This window comes from Pollicipes pollicipes, unplaced genomic scaffold (assembly GCF_011947565.3).
Source record: "Pollicipes pollicipes isolate AB1234 unplaced genomic scaffold, Ppol_2.1 Scaffold_5724;HRSCAF=6776_pilon_pilon_pilon, whole genome shotgun sequence".
Classification (NCBI taxonomy): domain Eukaryota; kingdom Metazoa; phylum Arthropoda; class Thecostraca; order Pollicipedomorpha; family Pollicipedidae; genus Pollicipes; species Pollicipes pollicipes.
The window spans coordinates 3,281,301-3,299,968 of NW_023596746.1; the positions used below are offsets into that span (position 1 = coordinate 3,281,301).

The following is an 18,668-nucleotide window of genomic DNA, read 5'->3' on the forward strand; positions in this document are numbered from 1 at the left end:
TTGCATTCACCCACCAGGATATGGTGCTTTTCTTAAATCATTCAATTATTAGTATTAATTCCGTCATAACTCGTTTCACTGCCCAAATTCCTGTACAATATAGCAACAAAAAAACGTGATTCGGGTGCGAAACTTGCATGGAACGCAACATCGTTCTATGACCATTTGCAATCCGTTGATGCCAGGAACGAATATCTCGATGATAATATTTTTCGTGGCCTTAAGCGCTACGCGGTCAGTGATGTGGCAGCATGCATGTGACGTGTCTGCAGCGCCATGTGTGCCTTGGTGACCATGGGACAGTCTGTAGAAATGACGTGTCTGCGGCGTGATGTGTGCCTGGGTGACCATGGCACAGTCTGTAGAAATTTGCGGGCGTCAAGCTCAGAAGCCAGAGGGTTCAAGTCTTAAAGAGACCAAGGCTGTGACCCCTCGCTACATGATCTTTGGAATAGCCAGCGCAGTTCAAAGCCCCACATAAATGTGAAGCAGTCCCTTAATGAATTGAGCCGAACATTGAATATTTTCTATAATACTTTTTATGGATGGCACAAAATTTGGATTAAAAAACGCTTGCCACATCCAACCAATTCCGAAACACTCCGATAATTTTTCACTTTTTTTTTGTTTGGCTGTGCCCTTAACGTTTTGACGCACAACACTGCCACATGGGAAGTGACACTGTCGCAGTTTCAACACCAGTAAGGCTCATATTGAGACCATGGCTTCGCAACATCATTGCATCGCAAAGGGAAAAACTCCTGGCAGAAGGTAAGATGCCAAATTAATAAGGTAAGTATGCCGAATCCACAATAGCTAGCCGCCAAAACGATATATGTTAGGTTAGTACAAAGCCATCAACAATGTGTCTACCAACAGAATCCAATGCTAAACTACATTTGGCACTAGTATCACATACATGTTGCACCAGTGTCCGTGAAGTCTGGAGAAGGTCTCACGAGTGACCCCCGCTGGCCATATGTGAGTTGGCCGCAGACCCGGACGCGTTTCAGAGCGGTGTCTGGGACCTGCTTGGTCGTATATCACCCAGCCACATGCCTGGCCGCCTGGCAGTTCTGCACCAGCGTGTCAGCATCGCCCTCGACGGCGGCAGATGTGGCGCATGCCGGGTCAATGGTCGCGGTTCGCCTCGCCCCCCACGTGACGTCACGCCCCCTGCAGCTGGCCCGTCACGAACCCTGCAGCTGGCCCGTCACGAACCCTGCAGCTGGCCCGTCACGAACCCTGCAGCTGGCCCATCACGAACCCTGCAATCCCTGCGCGCCGCCGTTCTGCCGAGACTTGTGCGCCACGCGTGCACCCCCAGCGCACCCGCCAAGGCGCAGCGGTGAGCCGCCGACGTCAGTGCTGACCACTGCAGCGACAACGGGCGCTGACCACTGAAGTGACAACGGATGCTGACCATTGGAGCGACAGCACGCGCTGACCACTGGAGCGACAGCGCGCGCTGACCACTGGAGTAACAGGGGGGGGGGGGGGGGGGGAATAATCGTAATCGACTCGGTATTGTGGGTACCGTCCGGTTTATTGCTACTGCGCACTACGCGGTCTAGCGTTCTTGTATGGTGGTTACGTACTATGCTGTTGTGAACGGACCCGTGGCCACACCAACCTGCGGATCTTTCTTTACATATCGCCATAACTTGCGTTGCATACCACTAGCTAATAATTCCATATTGTGCATGAAGTGCAAGGGCGCGAGAACTATTTCGAAGTGCCTGGTAAGCGAAAAAAGACTTGCCAAGCCCACCTCCCTACATTTTTACCACGGGCTTACGCCATTTCAACGCCGAATTTGAAACAAGGTTGCTTCGTTTTGTTAACATTCATTATCGGCGTCCATGCGTGGCCTGGCGCGACGTGCAAGGTGAACAATAACTGTCGCATTATTACATACTACATATTAAATGCCGCATTATTGCACAACTTTTTGCGTATTTGCACAGTACGGTCCCATTTTGTTGTTTGTTAACAATGTCTGACGAAACTAAATGTTAAGAGTATATCGTTACATCTATATCCCGAGAACATGCAATCGTCTTTCACGTGCACGATACCCAACGAAAGAAAAATCACGCCTGACATGTTGGAAGACCATAAGTGCCTCCACTTACATCACATTGAGATTGATCACGGGCTACCACTTGCCAGCGATGGAATGTTTGGCCCATCATCCAGCATACCTCGGCTAACTCCTGCAGTAACTCCGCGTTATTACTAGAGACACCGCGCTGTCTCCAGTTCCGACACTAAGGATCGCCGCCAGCGCTCTGCTGGCCACTGCAGTGGTCTTTAGAGTCTGAATAGCAATGCCCTTTGAAACATCGCTGAAGGAATCGCATGCCATTGCATTGTCACCTTCAACATTCCAGTCTATTGCAGCGTCCAGTCGTGCTCCTCAGTCATCTCAGACCACGGGTACATCCACTGACAGTTCAGGAATGGTTAGCGACTGAGCTGAAGCCAGGTACATACACAGGCGACCTATGCACCATAATGCAACGGGATCGGGCTGATGAACGAAGCTATCCCTTGACCATAAAACTATCGCAGCATGATTCCAGGAGAGGATCAAGATTTTTCAAGACAATTCCTCGCTTTTGCGTAAGAGGCCGTCCATAACCTACCTTAAAAGCGTGACAAGGGCAAAGGAGCTCTCGCCTTCGTAACCAGTGCATATCTACTGGAGAAAATTTGAGACCTTCACGAGTGAGATTTTCTGTACACCCAACACCCATGCGGACATATCTATATCTACTAGCTACTTATTCCTAACCAGCTGTACCCACCCGTCACCCATTCGTTTACATTTGGCTAGCAAACTAGTTTTACTAGTTTTAAATCGTGAAAGATTTCCAGCGACGCCTCAGACTGGCTGTTTTTCGTTCACAATTGTAAAAGTAGCGCGAATGGAGCTTATCGCCACGTGAAGGAACTAATGGGAACGGCACAGGCAGTAGGATTGCAAAGCATGCTTTGGAACATGTACCCGCATTTCGTCAACGTCCTACCCATAACCGTAGGCACCATATTTGCAATTTTCCCGAAGTTGGTATCCAACCCAGCCCGTTACTCCTTCCGCAAGAGCACCCATGGCTTTCCCCATCCCCCAAATCCCCCGAGAGATTGGCCCAACGTGCGTCACGTAATTTAAAAACGTTCCCAACCGAATTGGAGATAACACAAACAACTATGCATCTAGCAATTTACAGTTCAGTGCTTCAAATGTGTGCTTTGAGTAAATCCCGTGGGCATATGCTCATATGCTACACATTTTGTGCATAACGCTTGAAAAAATGACAACATATGACATAACGCCTCTGACAAATTGTCGAGTCTTACATCCGTGTCATGTGACTTCCCCAGACTTGCCCGTACCGCCTGTCCGCCCGCGGTCAGCACCCCCTCCCCATAATCCCCTGACTTTGCATTCCACGTCTTCCGTTGTTTGATCCATGTCTCTGGGACACCCCCGTAAGACGGCGCTGGAGCAGCGCTGCCTCCCCCACCGCTCCAGGCTAATCCGAGAGCAGGACACGAACCACTGTCGGCGGATCACTGAGACGGCGCTGGAGCAGCGCAGCCTCTCCCACCGCTCCGAACTCAGTCTGAGGGCTGGATGCCAGCCACTGGCGGCCGACCACTGGGCGTGCCGGCTGTAGGGGTCAGCCGGTAAACCGCCTGATCCGCCGCGGTTTGACCTTGAGAGCCAGCCGGTCGTCTACCCCGGCGTGCGCGTGGATTCTGGCGCCGAAGCGCGACGCCGAGCCCCGGAAGCGCCGGCATCGTGTGTGTTGGGGTGTGTGTGGGGGGGGGGGGAGGGGCGAAATGGCGGCCGCGGGCCCAGGAAGCGAACGGTTGGCCGAGGGAGGGGCGGCGGTGAACGACACCGGGGCCGAACAGTCCGGAATGCCTCGATTCCAGTGCGAACAGTTGGCTGGACCGAACGCCGACCGTGCCGCGACGGTCAGCACGTGCTGGTGGAGTCACGGGCGACCGGAGGAGCGCCACACCTCCTCCGCCTCAAGCCACCGTTGCGGGCGTTTCCAGCAGGGCGGACACCAGACGCTCAGTCACTACGCCATCGGACTGGGCGAAACAGACGGAGAACAGCGGCCCTCTTAGCACAGCGATGGGACGGTGGAGACAGGACATATGGGCAGGAACTGGCAAGCCCGGCTAGTATTATGCACAATTTCTCCTATAAAACTGACCAAAGACGCTGTCCCCTTTCAGCTCACTACCTGAGGTCGGGGCCCTTGTTACTTTCTTACCACCCTTCGACAGTTTTCCGTCTGAGGGTGACTCCGAGTATCACCAGGCCATGAAGAGAACGCATATTTCAGAAAACCGTCATGCCATCAGCACGGAGCGGAAAGCAGGCAAGTATAATAATCATGCTTCAAGAATGTTCCCCTTGCGAACCCTTGCGACCGAAGTCCTCACGCTTGGTCGCGCCGCGTTCTTTCGGCAGTGACTGTCGATTTTTGAGTGGCGTGCTCCCCATAAACACATTCCAAATTGTTGCGGTCGGCAAAACCACACGGAGCCCAACGGCGTGGCGCTTACAGGTGGAGCTTGATAGGAAAACTTACTCAGTCAAAGCAGTGAGCATTCCGACACATACAACCGACTTCTGTACAGATACGTTCGATTGTCGTTTTCCGTATCCTAACGTCATTCCCACATCACGCTGCTGCGTTGCAAGCACGCGAAATTCTTCGGAAACTTGTCATGCATTCTGTGCAGCCCGCTACTGGTGATATCACCAACCAACACACTTTGAACCCAACACCAAACCAAGTCCGCCAGAACAGCGGTGGCCGAGGCGCACAGGGGTCATTCCCCCGCCCAACGGAAACTCACCGCGGTCGCCGGACGCTCCCCACATGTTCCCGGTCGCGTTCACCCACGTCCACGAGGCCTCGGAGCCCACATCAAGCTCTGCGCAAGTGACCGCCCGGCGCCACCGCTCACTGACGTCGCAAGAATCACTGAAGGCACCGTCACGCCACAGTATGCGCTCCGCCACGTGCGCCGACCGGCAGCCGCCAGCCTGCCGGAATCGCCGGGCCCAGTCGACAGGCGGCAGACTCTACGACGCCGGACCGGCTGTTCGGCGTAGAGCTATCCAACCGGCTGGACATGTCAGACGCACGGCGCATTGAACGGGGAAGGGGGAGGGGCAGGGGGCGAGAACACGCCAAGCCAGGTGCTGTGCTCCGGGCTTTCTTCAAATTTGCGTTGGCTCTATGGGCGTTGACTGGGAAGAAATACCTGAAAACAGATACTGGCCCCAGCATTTGTGAAGGCTAACACCGCCGCTGGTGATGGTAAGATCATGGATTTAAGCCGACGAAGGCGCTGTCCGTTCTCGAATGCTTACCGGCGGCCAATCTGATTGAGAACAAATTGCAAAAGAGTTTTCAGCAGCATGTGTTAACGGATGGACCCCATATTAAACTCACTGGCCTGGTATTTTATCTAGGGCAAGCTCGGCGGGAGGATAATCCAAGTTTTTTGAGGTTTTTCATTTTATCGGAGGGCCTATTATGCCGTTAACGGAGACTCAAATCTTAGGAAGCACCAGGTTCGCTTTTATGTAGAGGTACATCGTGGCAGTGTATTCAACAATTCCCAATGGCTCTTGTACGTAAATGTAAAGCCCCCGCTGTCCTACATAAAGCTATCTTTGTGCGCATCGGCCCATCTCCGAGGAATGATGAACACCTTTTGTCGGTGATCACTAGAGCTCTCATTACTGAGATGTTCCTTTTCTGTAAATTACATCCGATTCTACGCCTTTCACAAAAATAAAATTTCACGTTGCCTTGAAGTGGGAAGGCGCTACTACGCTGCAAAAATCAAGATTGAAATCAACGAAGACATTGCTCTATAATGCCTTCATCGGGGACGCGAATTAAAATGACCGAAATCCGAGGAGAGAGATTTTGGAGTGGGTTAGGGCAGCCTTGTCGGCTCAGTCCTCCGCCCGACCGGTATATGACAGTGACTCCCCTCGCGGAGTGGGTTAGGTCAGCCATGTCGGCTCAGTCCTCCCCCGACCGGTATATGACAGTGACTCCCCTCGCAACATGGTTATCGGACGACGGTGTCCATTTATGGGGTTGCACCATGCCAACGTCTCCCCCCCCCCCCCCAATATTGACGCCATGCACTGGAGGGTGGTAAAAAACAACGCTTTTCGCAGATGGTCAGCGAAAGGCTATTCCCTTCACTTGTTTATGCCATGGGCAATGCAGGTCAGCATGCATACAATGCATGATGCTTGGGACGCCTTTTACCTTTTCGTGGTATCTGACCTTGCGGGTGGGACGGTCCGATGGCAGAGCTAATTAGTGCGCATGATACTCGTGCTTACGCGTGTGTGTGCCTACGTCCGCGTGTGCGTTCATGCTGCGTGCGTGCGTACTTGCGTGAGTATGCATGCATGCTTGCGTGTGCATGTGCTAGTGCGTATATGTATCTTGTGCATCTCTGGGTTTGAACAAGGATGCTTAACCACCATTCTTCATTAGCACTCACTTAACTGCTAGTTTCGATTATTTCAGCTACAAATGCACACGGTGCATTCCTCGCACGTGAATATGAGTATGTCTAACACGGTGCCGTATGTTCTCAACCTCGCTTCAAGCCGGCTATCCGCAATAAGTAATGTCTGTGGCGGGGTCATACCAATAAAACGTGGTCCGGCGGTCGACAACGACATAATGGTGTCATCTGAAAGCGCTTCCGCAGTGCTATCAAAAGCACACAGTCATATCCTCTGCGCACAACCATGGGTATGTTATAAATGACTGCCGTGAGTTGCCAGATTCACGCTGAGGCCAGGGCGCCAGCATTGAGTGATGTGCTGTCAGCAGGTCATACAAATAAAGTGGGTTCCGTTACCAACAGTAATGCTATTGTGAAATCTGACCACCCTTTTACAGTCCTATCAAATGCCCATGGTCAAACCGAGTGGACGTAACTATAAAAGTTTTAAATGACTACCGTATCTTGACAAGCTCCTGTAACCGTTCGGCCAGTTAGCATCCAGTAATGCAATCCGAAGGGCCATACCAATAAAATTAGTGCGATGAGCAGCGAATAACGGTACGTGAATTCATTGTCATTGCGTTTCGAAAGCCACTCATTAATTTCCGTATGGAAATTTGGCCCTTGCTGCGGCAATCATGCTGCAGCAATTCCGCGGAGGGATTGACCCATGCGAGCACTCTCCATTTGTTTTGCCTTCATAGGTCAAACCAAACTGATAAGTTCAAATGTTTGGATGATGCTGTAAAACCCCGCATCCCATAAAGAAGCTAAATCCAAAGTGACTAGCATGTAGTGTAGTTTCAATGGCGATCTATCTGCAGCCTTTTACGCTACGTCCAAAGGCGTTTTTCGCGTTCCAAGCGTTCAAAGCATTTTTTTTTGTAGAGGGTTGAACACTTTCTAAGTAAAGTTCCTTCTGACCGAACGGCAGTCTTCACCACTGCTTGTCAACAAGGAAAAGGACAATGTTTTTTCTTGGTGCAAATTATTTTGCTGTTTTATGCACCTTTATAGTGGTTTTAAATCACACTCTACCATATCATTTCATACAACACACACACACACACACACACACACACACACACACACACACACACACACACACACACACAACACACACACACACACACACACACACACACACACACACACACACCTAACCACCTACGAAACAGAATCGTCAGACGTTTATCTGTACACAGACGTTTTGCCCTGAAGTATAGCTATGGGACGAGGAATGACAGAAACTCGTTTCTTAGCATTACCTTGTTCCATAGACATAGGAACGTTTCAAAAAGTGGTGGGAGGGAGGGCCAAGTTCAGAGTGTACTTGAGGAACTTTTTTTGGAAAGCAAGCCCGATGACCAGCGGGGGGGGGGGGGGCGGGGGTTAGGGATGGAGGTTGTTATCACTCTTTATTCAAATGTCATGGCTGCTACGCTAGATATGCATCTAGAGCTGTTTATCACTGGTGCACAATTTTGCCTATTCGACTCATCTGTCGTTTGGCAAATAAGGCTGTCCGGCTTCCCTAGATTATTCCTCCGTTTTAACATTGTCTTTCCTGGGGAGGCGAAATTCCGCGAGCGGGTAGGCATTTTGGGTCATTAAGGAAACATCTGCCTCCACAGTGTAGATGCCAAAATAGGGTCTGGATATAGGATGGTGAGAATTTTGAAAGTGGATCGATGGCTCACAGTGCGACAGATTTTTCATGCGTTTTCATTTCGCTGGCTGCTTTTCAAGATATAAGACTTGTCGCAGAATTTTAGGCAGGAAACAAATTCGGGAGCTTGAAACTGTTAGAAACAATGTGACAAAAGCCATAAAACTAGAGATTCTCTTTTAAGAATCAAGCCACATAATAAGACCCATCTGTCATATGTTCCTTGTCTACGCCCTGCTTCTGTCCGCCGTCGGTGGCCACTGCCCTGACCCGGTTGTCTCCTGCATGACTGACCGCGAACTGATCGTATGGCTGCTTTGTTGCATACTTTTGTACCATCGTTACTACTACATGGTGTATGAAACACGTGCAGGACACCTGCAACAGTATCTTTTTCCAAACTATCTTCCCTCACACCACACCACCGCAGAAAAATAGTCTCCGGGAAGCTGTCTGCCTTAGGAATGAATTGGCCCAGCGGACACTGCATTGCCCATCATGCAACGCATAAGCTTGATCTGCTTTTGTGTGTGGGCAGGGGCGTAGCCAGAGCCTTGCCAAGGGGAAATAGAAGGCTGACAAAAGCCCATCTTACGGTGATCCCCCAAATCCCCGGATATAGCTTACTTGTTAGCAAGTGACACAGTTTTCTTCGCTTTATTGCTATATTTACCTTGTAACCAGAACAGAAACCAGGAGCTATCGTGAGCTCAATTCTGTTTGTATTTTGAGGTGAATAAACTGCTGAAATCAGGCGTTGAACGACTGCATGGAGTAAATCACCGGCGCTGTTAATTTATAATGGTTGGTTGACTCTTTCTAAACCGGTATAATTCAGAAGCCTTGTCAAAATTTTGTATCTGGGTTCTAAAAACATTGAAGACATCGCGAAGGGAGATTGTAGATCGATATGTTTGATCCAGATTTGAAGATGAAACGTTAATTGCAGATCCAGTGGTCAACAAGGCGTATTAGCATGGCCAAGCCATGTCTGCCTTAGAATATTCACCATGCAGTCACAATCGATTAATGATACAATTTATGCAACGTGCTTTTTACCATGCGCCAACAAAAACCTCGACACTAGGCGTTGCAGTTTCCATAGTCCGCGGAGCGCTAGCCCAGTAGGTAATATTTAGCCGTGTCCCCCAGGTAGACGAAAATGATGACGCTTCTAAAATGATTACCTTTAAACACTTAAATCGTCTAGTAATATAAGTTATGTGACGTAATTTTAAGCATGCGCACTCGAAAATTTTGGAAACGCAAGCCTCAACCCCAGGCGTTGCAGCCTCTGTAGGCCGCGCAGCGGCGGCCTAGCAGCTAATATTAAAGTGTGGCTGACGGGTGGACGAAAATGACTACGCTTCTGAAAAGGTATCCTTGGATGCTTCATGGTATCAGATCTCACATTTAGAAGGCAGTCTGAGTGCATATTTTACGTGTGCAATTTTTAGACTGATGAAAAGAACTGATTGGCCCTTAAAGCACCGCGAAGTGGGGCTGGAATCTGGTGGTTGAACTGGACGAGTTCAGGTAAAATCTCTATTTTTCGTATTTTTGCAGCTATTTATCTATCCAGAAGACAGATTAACCCGGCGCCCGCCGTCTGGTGGCACTTCAGTGGCTGAAGGCGGTTGGTTTTACGGAAGCTGTAGCCCATCCTTGCCCTTGCTCTCGAGGTTTTTGGCTGGCATGTTCAAACCTTTTGATGTAATTTGTTTCACTAACCCATTCTGAAAAAACTAAACGTTCTCAGGCAAACATGGCACGACCTTACTGATTTTTAAAATTCATTTCGACCCACCCCATCTAACAATAATGAGACCCTCACTCTATTCAACAATAATAAGACCCCTTATTTACTTCCGGTCATGGAGCCCCTTGAGTAGAACAGCAGGGGCACATTACCGATCCCGGTCAAGGGCCTGAAGGGCCATTCCATCCCATCACGAAGTGTCTTCTGGCTATCATTCTGGCGGCACGGGGCGGGATCTCCTGATCGACCCGGAGGCCATTAGCAGGATATATCATATCACATTTTTCCCATCCCTGACACGGGAAGCCTCCTGACCCGCGCAGTTAGCCCCGGATCAGCACAGGAACCCTCATTGACGTAAACATCACTGATCACCGCAGGTAGTCCGATAGTTGTCACATAGATTCCAGTTCCGTGTTTTCTGTGTCCTTCAGAGATATCGAGTTCTCCTTTACTGTAGATTGTAGATGAAATGGGGTTCTTGTGTTGACATGCCTAACCCATGTTCGTCTTAAAATGCTCAAGATCCTGTCAGAGCTGATAACTGATAATAAAACTACGTAATATGGTGTTGAACATGCGTGCTCGCAAGTCATAGCAATAGCAGCCTCGACGCCCGGCGTTGCAGTCTCCACGCCGTGCGGCGTGGGCCTTGTCGGTCTAACATTAAGCAATGGTCAATGAACCAACGGAAAAGATGACGCATCTTAAGAGAGATGACTGGTGACTATGTAAATCGGTATGCACGTTTAATGCAGTGCAAAAGTAAGCCAAATCCAGCCTTAATCTGAAAAGTGTGTAGTGGGGGGAGGGGGGAGGGCAGTTAACATTGCTGCCCCCCCCCCCCACCTTGAAAAGCGGGGGCAGGGGCCTTGGCCCGCTTGGCCCCCCTGGTCCTACGCCCATGCGCTGTTCCTTTAAATGCATTTTGCAAGCAGTTTAAATGCTCACCTCAAACCTTCAAAGTTCGCATTTTTTCAAACAGGAAAAAAACGCTTTTAGAAGATTGAACTAAGGTTAGGTAAAACGATGTTGGGATATTAACGTGCACTGACGATAGTTTTTGTGGTATTTTAGATAATTAGTTAAAGAAATCCACTTCAATTTGTGTCAGAGTGCGCCCCCGGCCGCCTCTCCATTACGTCTCTGGCTCCCATTGCCTAGACCAACGGTTTGAAACATTAGTCCTGCTCTAGGTCACCACGCACCATGCCGTAGTTACCATGGTCACGTCCTGGCCTAAGGCCGCCATGTTCTGGGGAGGATGGGCAATGGATCATGCCACTTTGGCTGGTGAAAGTGATCAGTAGTCGGTCGCCTAGGCTCGGAGCATGAGTTTGCCTGCAAACTGATTTTGTCAGCCTCAGATGTTTTGGGCAGGGACACACACATATCGTCGCCCTGGGAGCACATGTTTCTGCACCAAATTTCTGACAAGCACGTGACTAAACGTGTGCATAAATTCCACGTAGATGCGTAAAAATTTGATAAAATATGTACAGTGTTGTTTTATTACGCGACGGAAATTGCGCGACCCTGCGGCTCGATGAATCCGGTTTTCGATGCAATTGTTGAGTTGTACCCCTTCTCCATTGTAAAATTCTACATAGCGCACCCTTCTGTATTGGGGTGACCCTTGAACTGACCCAAGATAATGATGTCCTGAACAAACATATTGTCAGCCACAGGGTGCGGGGTCCTCGTCAAGACTTAGCCCGCGCAGCGACTCCTGCACGGGGCACGTCCTCGGCACTCGGACGGGACCCGGACGGGACCCCACCAGGGGCTTAACATGCACTCTTGGCTAGTATCTTTAGTCTGGCCCTAATAAACAGGGCGTGGCGAGGGTGGAAGATGAAGCGAGGACGAGGAAAGAAGGACAGATGTGGTGACAGCTTGGTTCTGTTGTTTGGTTGTTTGGATTAAAGCCGTTTTGACCAGCCGTGACCATTTCAGGGCTATGGGATGAAGCAGAGTGGATAACGACGGGGCAGAGCCACACGTAACGGCATTGATCCGCCGGGCACAAGCACGCACAGAGACCTCGATGCGTGGTATGTGCTGCAACGCCCCGTCCGAACGGTGCGTCAGGACGCCGGGGCGCCCACCAGAGGGCGCCCACTGAGGGCTGGTGCCTGTAGCCCGCCCAGGATGAACGAGCTGTCACCGGGGTCAGGACGACGGGGCTTCCACCAGCGGGCGCCCACTGAGGGCTGGTGCCTGTAGCCCGCCCAGGATGAACGAGCTGTCACCGGGGTCAGGACGACGGGGCTTCCACCAGCGGGCGCCCACTGAGGGCTGGTGCCTGTAGCCTGCCCAGGATGAACGAGCTGTCACCGGGATACGGGATTAGGTAGTAAGGAGGACAACGGGGCGGATGATGAGGATTTTGTGGCGACTCAACCCGTAAACTCGCGGATATGGGGCTGTCAGCAAGTTTGGTCGGATGATGGGCACCAGAATTTCTCCCAGGTTTAGTGGACAGCAATAGTCTTGCCTATCTTTGTCCAGTCAACGTCCACGGCACCACAGTCGAATTTTCAAGGAGTTGGGGGCGGGAGGGGGGTTCATTCCCTTGAACACGCCGTTTCCCATGCCCGTGGTCGGTCGTTTACTCCCTGTCCTTTCCTCTGCCGCCGCTGAATTGTGAACGCCATCTATAGCAATAACGCCACAAGTGCAGCTTGACTATAAAGCCGGTAGGTGGTAATGCGCACTCATACGCCAGCCAGACGTTTGACGACACGATTTCTACCAACGTCGCCTGCCAGCTTGTGAACAGCCGATTGCCCATCTAAATGCCTGATCCAGACTCAAATAACACTTAGCATGGCATATGATTTGACATCTCATGAAATAAGGTGTGGCACGACGCAATACCTTATGATGCTATGATGTAACAGGAGCATGGTGCACTGAAAACGATTATACCCAATCCAAGCAGGCAATGAGCTACGACCATTTAGCGTAGGTAAGTAAGGGATCATTGTCAGTAATGCATCACACTACTACGATTAATGCCACTTACTTTTCGGTGCAAAATTTAGTCGGGGATATGAAGCCTGGTAGCTTCCGTTTTATGCTTGCACGGGTTTTTGACCAGTAGGCCCAAAGGTTGATCTTTGGTTGATAAGGAACGAAACACCTTATCGTTTATTAGCTTCATCTAGCAAAAAGGCCAGTTTTATTCTACAGAACACAAATAAGCATGAATATATCAGCCTAGTAGCATGAGTAAAAAACCAATTATCCACTAATGCCTGATTCGTGGCAAATGTTCGCTGATCGCGTTGGACCCTGATCACTTCTAAAAACCTCCACCATGGTCATAATGCAGTTGGATCGGATCCTGACCTCTTCTATTAACTAGTGCCTTCAATACATTCGATTCGGTAATGCTCGTCGAAATATTGAAACAAGGGTGGGTGGCCATTCCCACTCGCATCAAGTGTTGACTTAACCTAGGATGAGCCCGGCCTGCAGCCGAAGTGATGTGATTCCCGACAGACACACGGGATGGGTGCCAGTGAAAAGACTGCGCGTGGGACGCTAAAAGACCAGAGGAAGGGGCAAATACAGCGATCAGCGTCGTCGAACAATCTGATCTCACATCAGATCGTTTGCCGTGGAATGCCGGGTGTCGTGATCCGAGCGCGTCGGATGTGTGACGTCACGTAACAGCAGTCAGTGACCAAGCCCGCTTCTCCACCGCGGTCGGGCGCCGACGTCGGATGAGTGACGTGACGTTAGACTAGTCAGTGACCAAGCCCACCTCTCCACCGCGGCCGGGCGCCGACATCGGATGTGTGACGTCACGTAACAGCAGTCAGTGACCAAGCCCGCTTCTCCACCGCGGTCGGGCGCTGACGCCGGATGAGTGACGTGACGTTAGACTAGTCAGTGACCAAGCCCACCTCTCCACCGCGGCCGGGCGCCGACATCGGATGTATGACGTCATGTTGCAGCAGTCAGTGACCAGGCCCGCCTCGTCGCCGGCGGAGCGAACTTGCCGGCTTCGCCTCAGGGGTCGGGCCTGCAAGTGCAACATCACGGATCTCTGATGGGACTCCCACCTCACGGGACAGACCGGCTGAGGCTTTGTCCGGCATCGTTCGAGTTATAACAGCAAGAGAACTAATGCACCAGGCTGATTCATTACTGGAGATTCGCGCATGGGAACCGACACAAGACCGGATGCTGGTAATCGCGCCTTACGGACAGAACGTGAGCGTAGAAATTCGCGACACAGAGAAGAGTCACGCCAGCAAGCACTTTGCAGCTGTGTTCTGGAACAAATGACAAGGCTGACAAAGCGCAAGAAGATAGACAATGCATTGTCCACATGACACTCGCCGGTTTATCAACGCTTGCGAGCGTGCAGCATTACCTGCCCGTGACACGCAATGCATCCGGTAAAATAAACACCTTGACAACTCCCAACATCGCTGCGAATGGTAAAGGGAGTGTTTCACATTTGAAAGTGGTTTTGAACTGAAATAGCCACTTTAAAGATAATTCAGCCCAGTTCACAGTCCCATCCTTACTAAGGCCTCAACCCGTCTAGTTTTTTAGCTGCACGCCCGCAAATATGAGCAGTCTATTTCGGGAAGGCCGTTTCAAGGACACCCAGACATCCATGACGTCGTTAAAACGGCATTAAAATCCTGCCATTTCATTTGCCTAGCGACCATCAAGGCCAAGAAGAATATGATTGTCGAGTCGTTTATATGGCGTTCGTGAATACGATCTCCAGATATAATGGCCGTCAGTTAGCTATTAATCGATGTTGTTCAAGGTACGATGACATAATCAAACAATTACGTATTCAGGAGCGAAATACTAAACGGAGGACATTGTGTTGTCTACAGCACTTATTCCACACTTAAAAGAATACCAATAGCTATGAGAAAGGTAATTTCATCATATTGGATGCATGTTTTGATATCTTCAAATGTGAAAAATTCCCTTCAACGTGCCGCAGCGATGGAGTAGCGGTGCCAAAGTGAAGGTGCCAGACCGGCCAAAGTGCAGGTGCCAGACCAAGCGTACCTCCCGCCAGGGCCTTGGCATCGGTCCGAGTAGCGACTAGCAACACCTCGGCCCCAAGTTGCTGTCTTATTAGGGCTGCCGTGTCCCGTTGCGCCCCACTTGTGATGACGTGATTGAGTGTGATGTGATGTGACGGACCCCGGATGATGATGTGACGGATGTGATGGACCCCCACAGTGATGAAGGGGGTCCTGAGTGCTGAGGTGGCCGCCTCGCGGGTCAGTCGTGGCGTCCACAAACACTTACCTTTGACCCGGATTTGCCAACCTGTGAGTGCCCATGTCAACTCCGCACGCGGATAACCGGCTGGTCAGGCGCCGTCCTTGTACGGCACTGGCCAGAAGCCAAGCGGGTCAGGCGACGGGTGTCGAGGGGACCCGCCAGATGCAGTGTCTGCCTGATGTCTCAGCTGCGGGGTCGTGCCTTGGCTCACTCTGTGGAGGTGCCCGGTCAGCCCCTCGTGAGTCAGGGTACAGCTCCCGCAGACAGACAGGGTACAGCTCCCGCAGACTCTCAGGGTACAGCTCCCGCAGACTCTCAGGGTACAGCTCCCGCAGACAGTCAGGGTACAGCTCCCGCAGACTCTCAGGGTACAGCTCCCGCAGACAGTCAGGGTACAGCTCCCGCAGACTCTCAGGGTACAGCTCCCGCAGACAGTCAGGGTACAGCTCCCGCAGACTCTCAGGGTACAGCCCCCGCAGACAGTCGGGGTACAGCTCCCGCAGACTCTCAGGGTACAGCTCCCGCAGACTCTCAGGGTACAGCTCCCGCAGACTCTCAGGGTACAGCCCCCGCAGACAGTCGGGGTACAGCTCCCGCAGACAGTCAGGGTACACCTCCCGCAGACAGACAGGGTACAGCTCCCGCAGACTCTCAGGGTACAGCTCCCGCAGACTCGTATTCGGGCGCTCCGCAGCGGCACTTTTGACGCCCTGTGCCGTGTATGACGCGCCTGTAGCCCTGGCACCACAACAATGCCCACTGTGCCGTCAGACCACCTCAGCATATGGTCATCCGCTCATTGAGCCTTGAGAAGGGGAAAGTCTTTGCCGTTGAAACTCAAACCGCTCCAGATTGAGCAGGCTCTCTTCGAGGTTGGAAGCCCTAAGAAAATGTTTAGGCATCGAGATGGAGGTTTATAAGTACAGTTTACGAAGGAAAATGATATCAGGGGGATGCTAAGTGCCAAAGAACTTCATTTTCGAGTTCACGGACATGACTTCCAGTTCGTGCCGGTAGACGTCAAACCACACCAGCGGAAAATCTCTACGCAAAGGTTCATTGGCTGCTGGGACCTTAGGGGCCTCAGAAAGAAAGAAATTGTCGGCAGCATGACCAGAAAGGGGGTGACGAGCGTCAAAAACCTTTTTGAAAGGGGTAGGTGGTGAGTTGGTGCACACGGACGCCAGCGTCCTTACCTTAACAGTGCTTTGCTACCAGAGAGGGTGCGAACAGGCTTTACCTATCTCGCAGTCCGCTTCTACATACCAGATCCGGTGGGATGTTTCAAATGCAAATCGTTTGGGCATTTTGCCGACGAATGCCGGAGACATTTAGAGCGTGGGAAGTGCGCAGTAGTTAGGACAAACGCTAAGAGAGAAAGAGAAAACGCTGGGAGTCCGTTGTCAAAAAGTGTACTAGCTGTGGAGGGGCCATTCATCTTGGTTTTGCTCACGTAGTTCCTTGAAAAGAGAAAAGGAAATTCTGACTATAAAGGTCGAAAGTGACTCTCCTTGCCGTGAGACGAAAGAGAAGTACAACGAAAACCGCCCAGATGAGACAGAGGTAGTGACCATATTCCTTGTACAAAAATCATTACAATGGAGATATAGATGCGTTGATATTTCGGCAACATTCCTGTATGGAAAAGGAATAGTAAATACTTCTGCTATTCGTTTCGATAAAGGCATGTTGCCGAAGTATTAACGCATCTATCTCTCCATTCTCCTTTTTTTCTCCGAGAAATAAGGCTATTATTGCTGTCTTATCTATGTACGTAATGTTCCCCACAAACGCGCTTAACGACTTAAGTAATATTGAAAGCCACGCAGTCCGCTCTTGCCGGGATGCGGCCGCTGCCCAGCTGAACACCCATTCATTGGAGGCACCGACACCTGCCGGCCTGCCAACAAATACAAATCATGAGCGCGTTCCGAAGTAATGACTGTGGGGCCTTGCTTCCCCTACAGCAGCTGTTCCGTCCCTCGGGTGTGTCTCCGTCCCGTCCAGACACGACATATGCGTTTTCTGCCGCGCGTGCCGATGCGGCGCCTTCGCCATCGGGCGCGATCCTAGCTCCTGAGGCGACCCTCCCTGATGCCTCCCGGGAGCAGCCGCGGAGCGCTGGGGCCCCGAAAGAGCATCAGTACGTTCGGAAACGGAATCCAGACCGGGAGGGGCGAGCTGGGCACGAGTCCAGCGCGGGTGGGCTTCGCGCCCGTCCTCAGGGCGGCCGGTGTCGGTTGCGCCTAAGGACGCGATGGTCAGGCGGCCGCCCCTGTTGCCCCGGCGGATGGCTGCTGACTATGACTATAATATTTTGGCGCTGGCCGCCATAGACTGCGGCCGGCAACGGTGAGAACGGAAAAGGTCACGTGACGTCAGTGTGTTCTACCCCCAGAGTGCGACGGGTAATGATAAGTGTTTCGACACGTTAAGCTTTTCCCTTCAAATTTTACCTGTGATCCGGAATTTTACAATCGATGGTGGTGTCAGGATTCATGCAACAAGCGCCACTTCACGGGGGTGGTGACCTCAAAATGCATCCAAAAATCTGTTAGGGTTAGTTTTTTTTATTGCAAAAAACGAGATGCCGTGCCCGATTCTTTCCTTTGTATTTCGTGTGCCCAACCGAATTAAGACCAGATGGCGATATATGCCTACCACCCACTTGTGTAGCATGCGAAGCAGAATCGACCGCACTGCGCGATTTTCCGCCCATCCTTGATTCAGGTCAAGCTCACTACATCGCCGTCGAACGCAATGGCCGTCCGTAACTCAGGTCCATGCCTCTCACCCGTCTGCTGCCGAGGGTGTACGGCTGGATCAGGACGCACACCCACACAGCAGCCTTCTGTCCTGTTACAGGTTGAGGCTCTGGAATTGCCACTCGGCGAAATAAGGCGCGCTGGAGCGCAAGGAGACTCTTATTTTTGCTATAATTGTACTTAGGGCCATAGCATTAGCATTGAAAAACGTAAAACATTTTTTTTGTAGATGGAGCGGGTTTATTCCAGTGTGAAATACAGGTTTAAGATTACTCTGACTGCTTTAGATTTTGATTGGAAACTGAAACGGACGGTGAAACTTCCCAAATTCGCACTTTCACCGCTCACATTAATGAGGGGGGGGGGGGAAGGAAGGCAATTACATCTTTCGTAAGATTGTACCGAATACCTACCTGGCAAGTCATGTGATACATACCAAATTCTCGGTAGCATCTGGGACATTCGTTGGGCGTGTCTTGGTACCAAGCACGTTTCTCTAGCGTTCTTAGTGCGTAAAAAGCAGCGTCTGAAAAGCACAGCATGGCAGCCTACCTATTACCTGTGATAGCAGAGGGCGTCTACCAAGGAATGCGTCGATCAGCGGGCGGCGGGGACGGCACTGGGA

The 18,668-nt window shown here is 51.1% G+C and overlaps 1 protein-coding gene across 1 annotated transcript in view; it reads right to left on the bottom strand.

Annotated features, from left to right (window-relative positions):
* LOC119102324 (uncharacterized) overlaps window positions 1-18,468 on the bottom strand; it is a 30,969-nt gene extending 12,501 nt beyond the window's left edge. The window contains exons 1-3 of the mRNA XM_037225690.1: window positions 18,457-18,468; window positions 15,548-15,988; window positions 4,888-5,077 (exon numbers count right to left, since the gene is read on the bottom strand). Coding sequence (XP_037081585.1) covers window positions 4,888-5,077; window positions 15,548-15,988; window positions 18,457-18,468 — 643 coding nt within the window. The remainder of the gene's footprint in view (window positions 1-4,887; window positions 5,078-15,547; window positions 15,989-18,456) is intronic.
* Window positions 18,469-18,668: the final 200 nt, after the last annotated feature.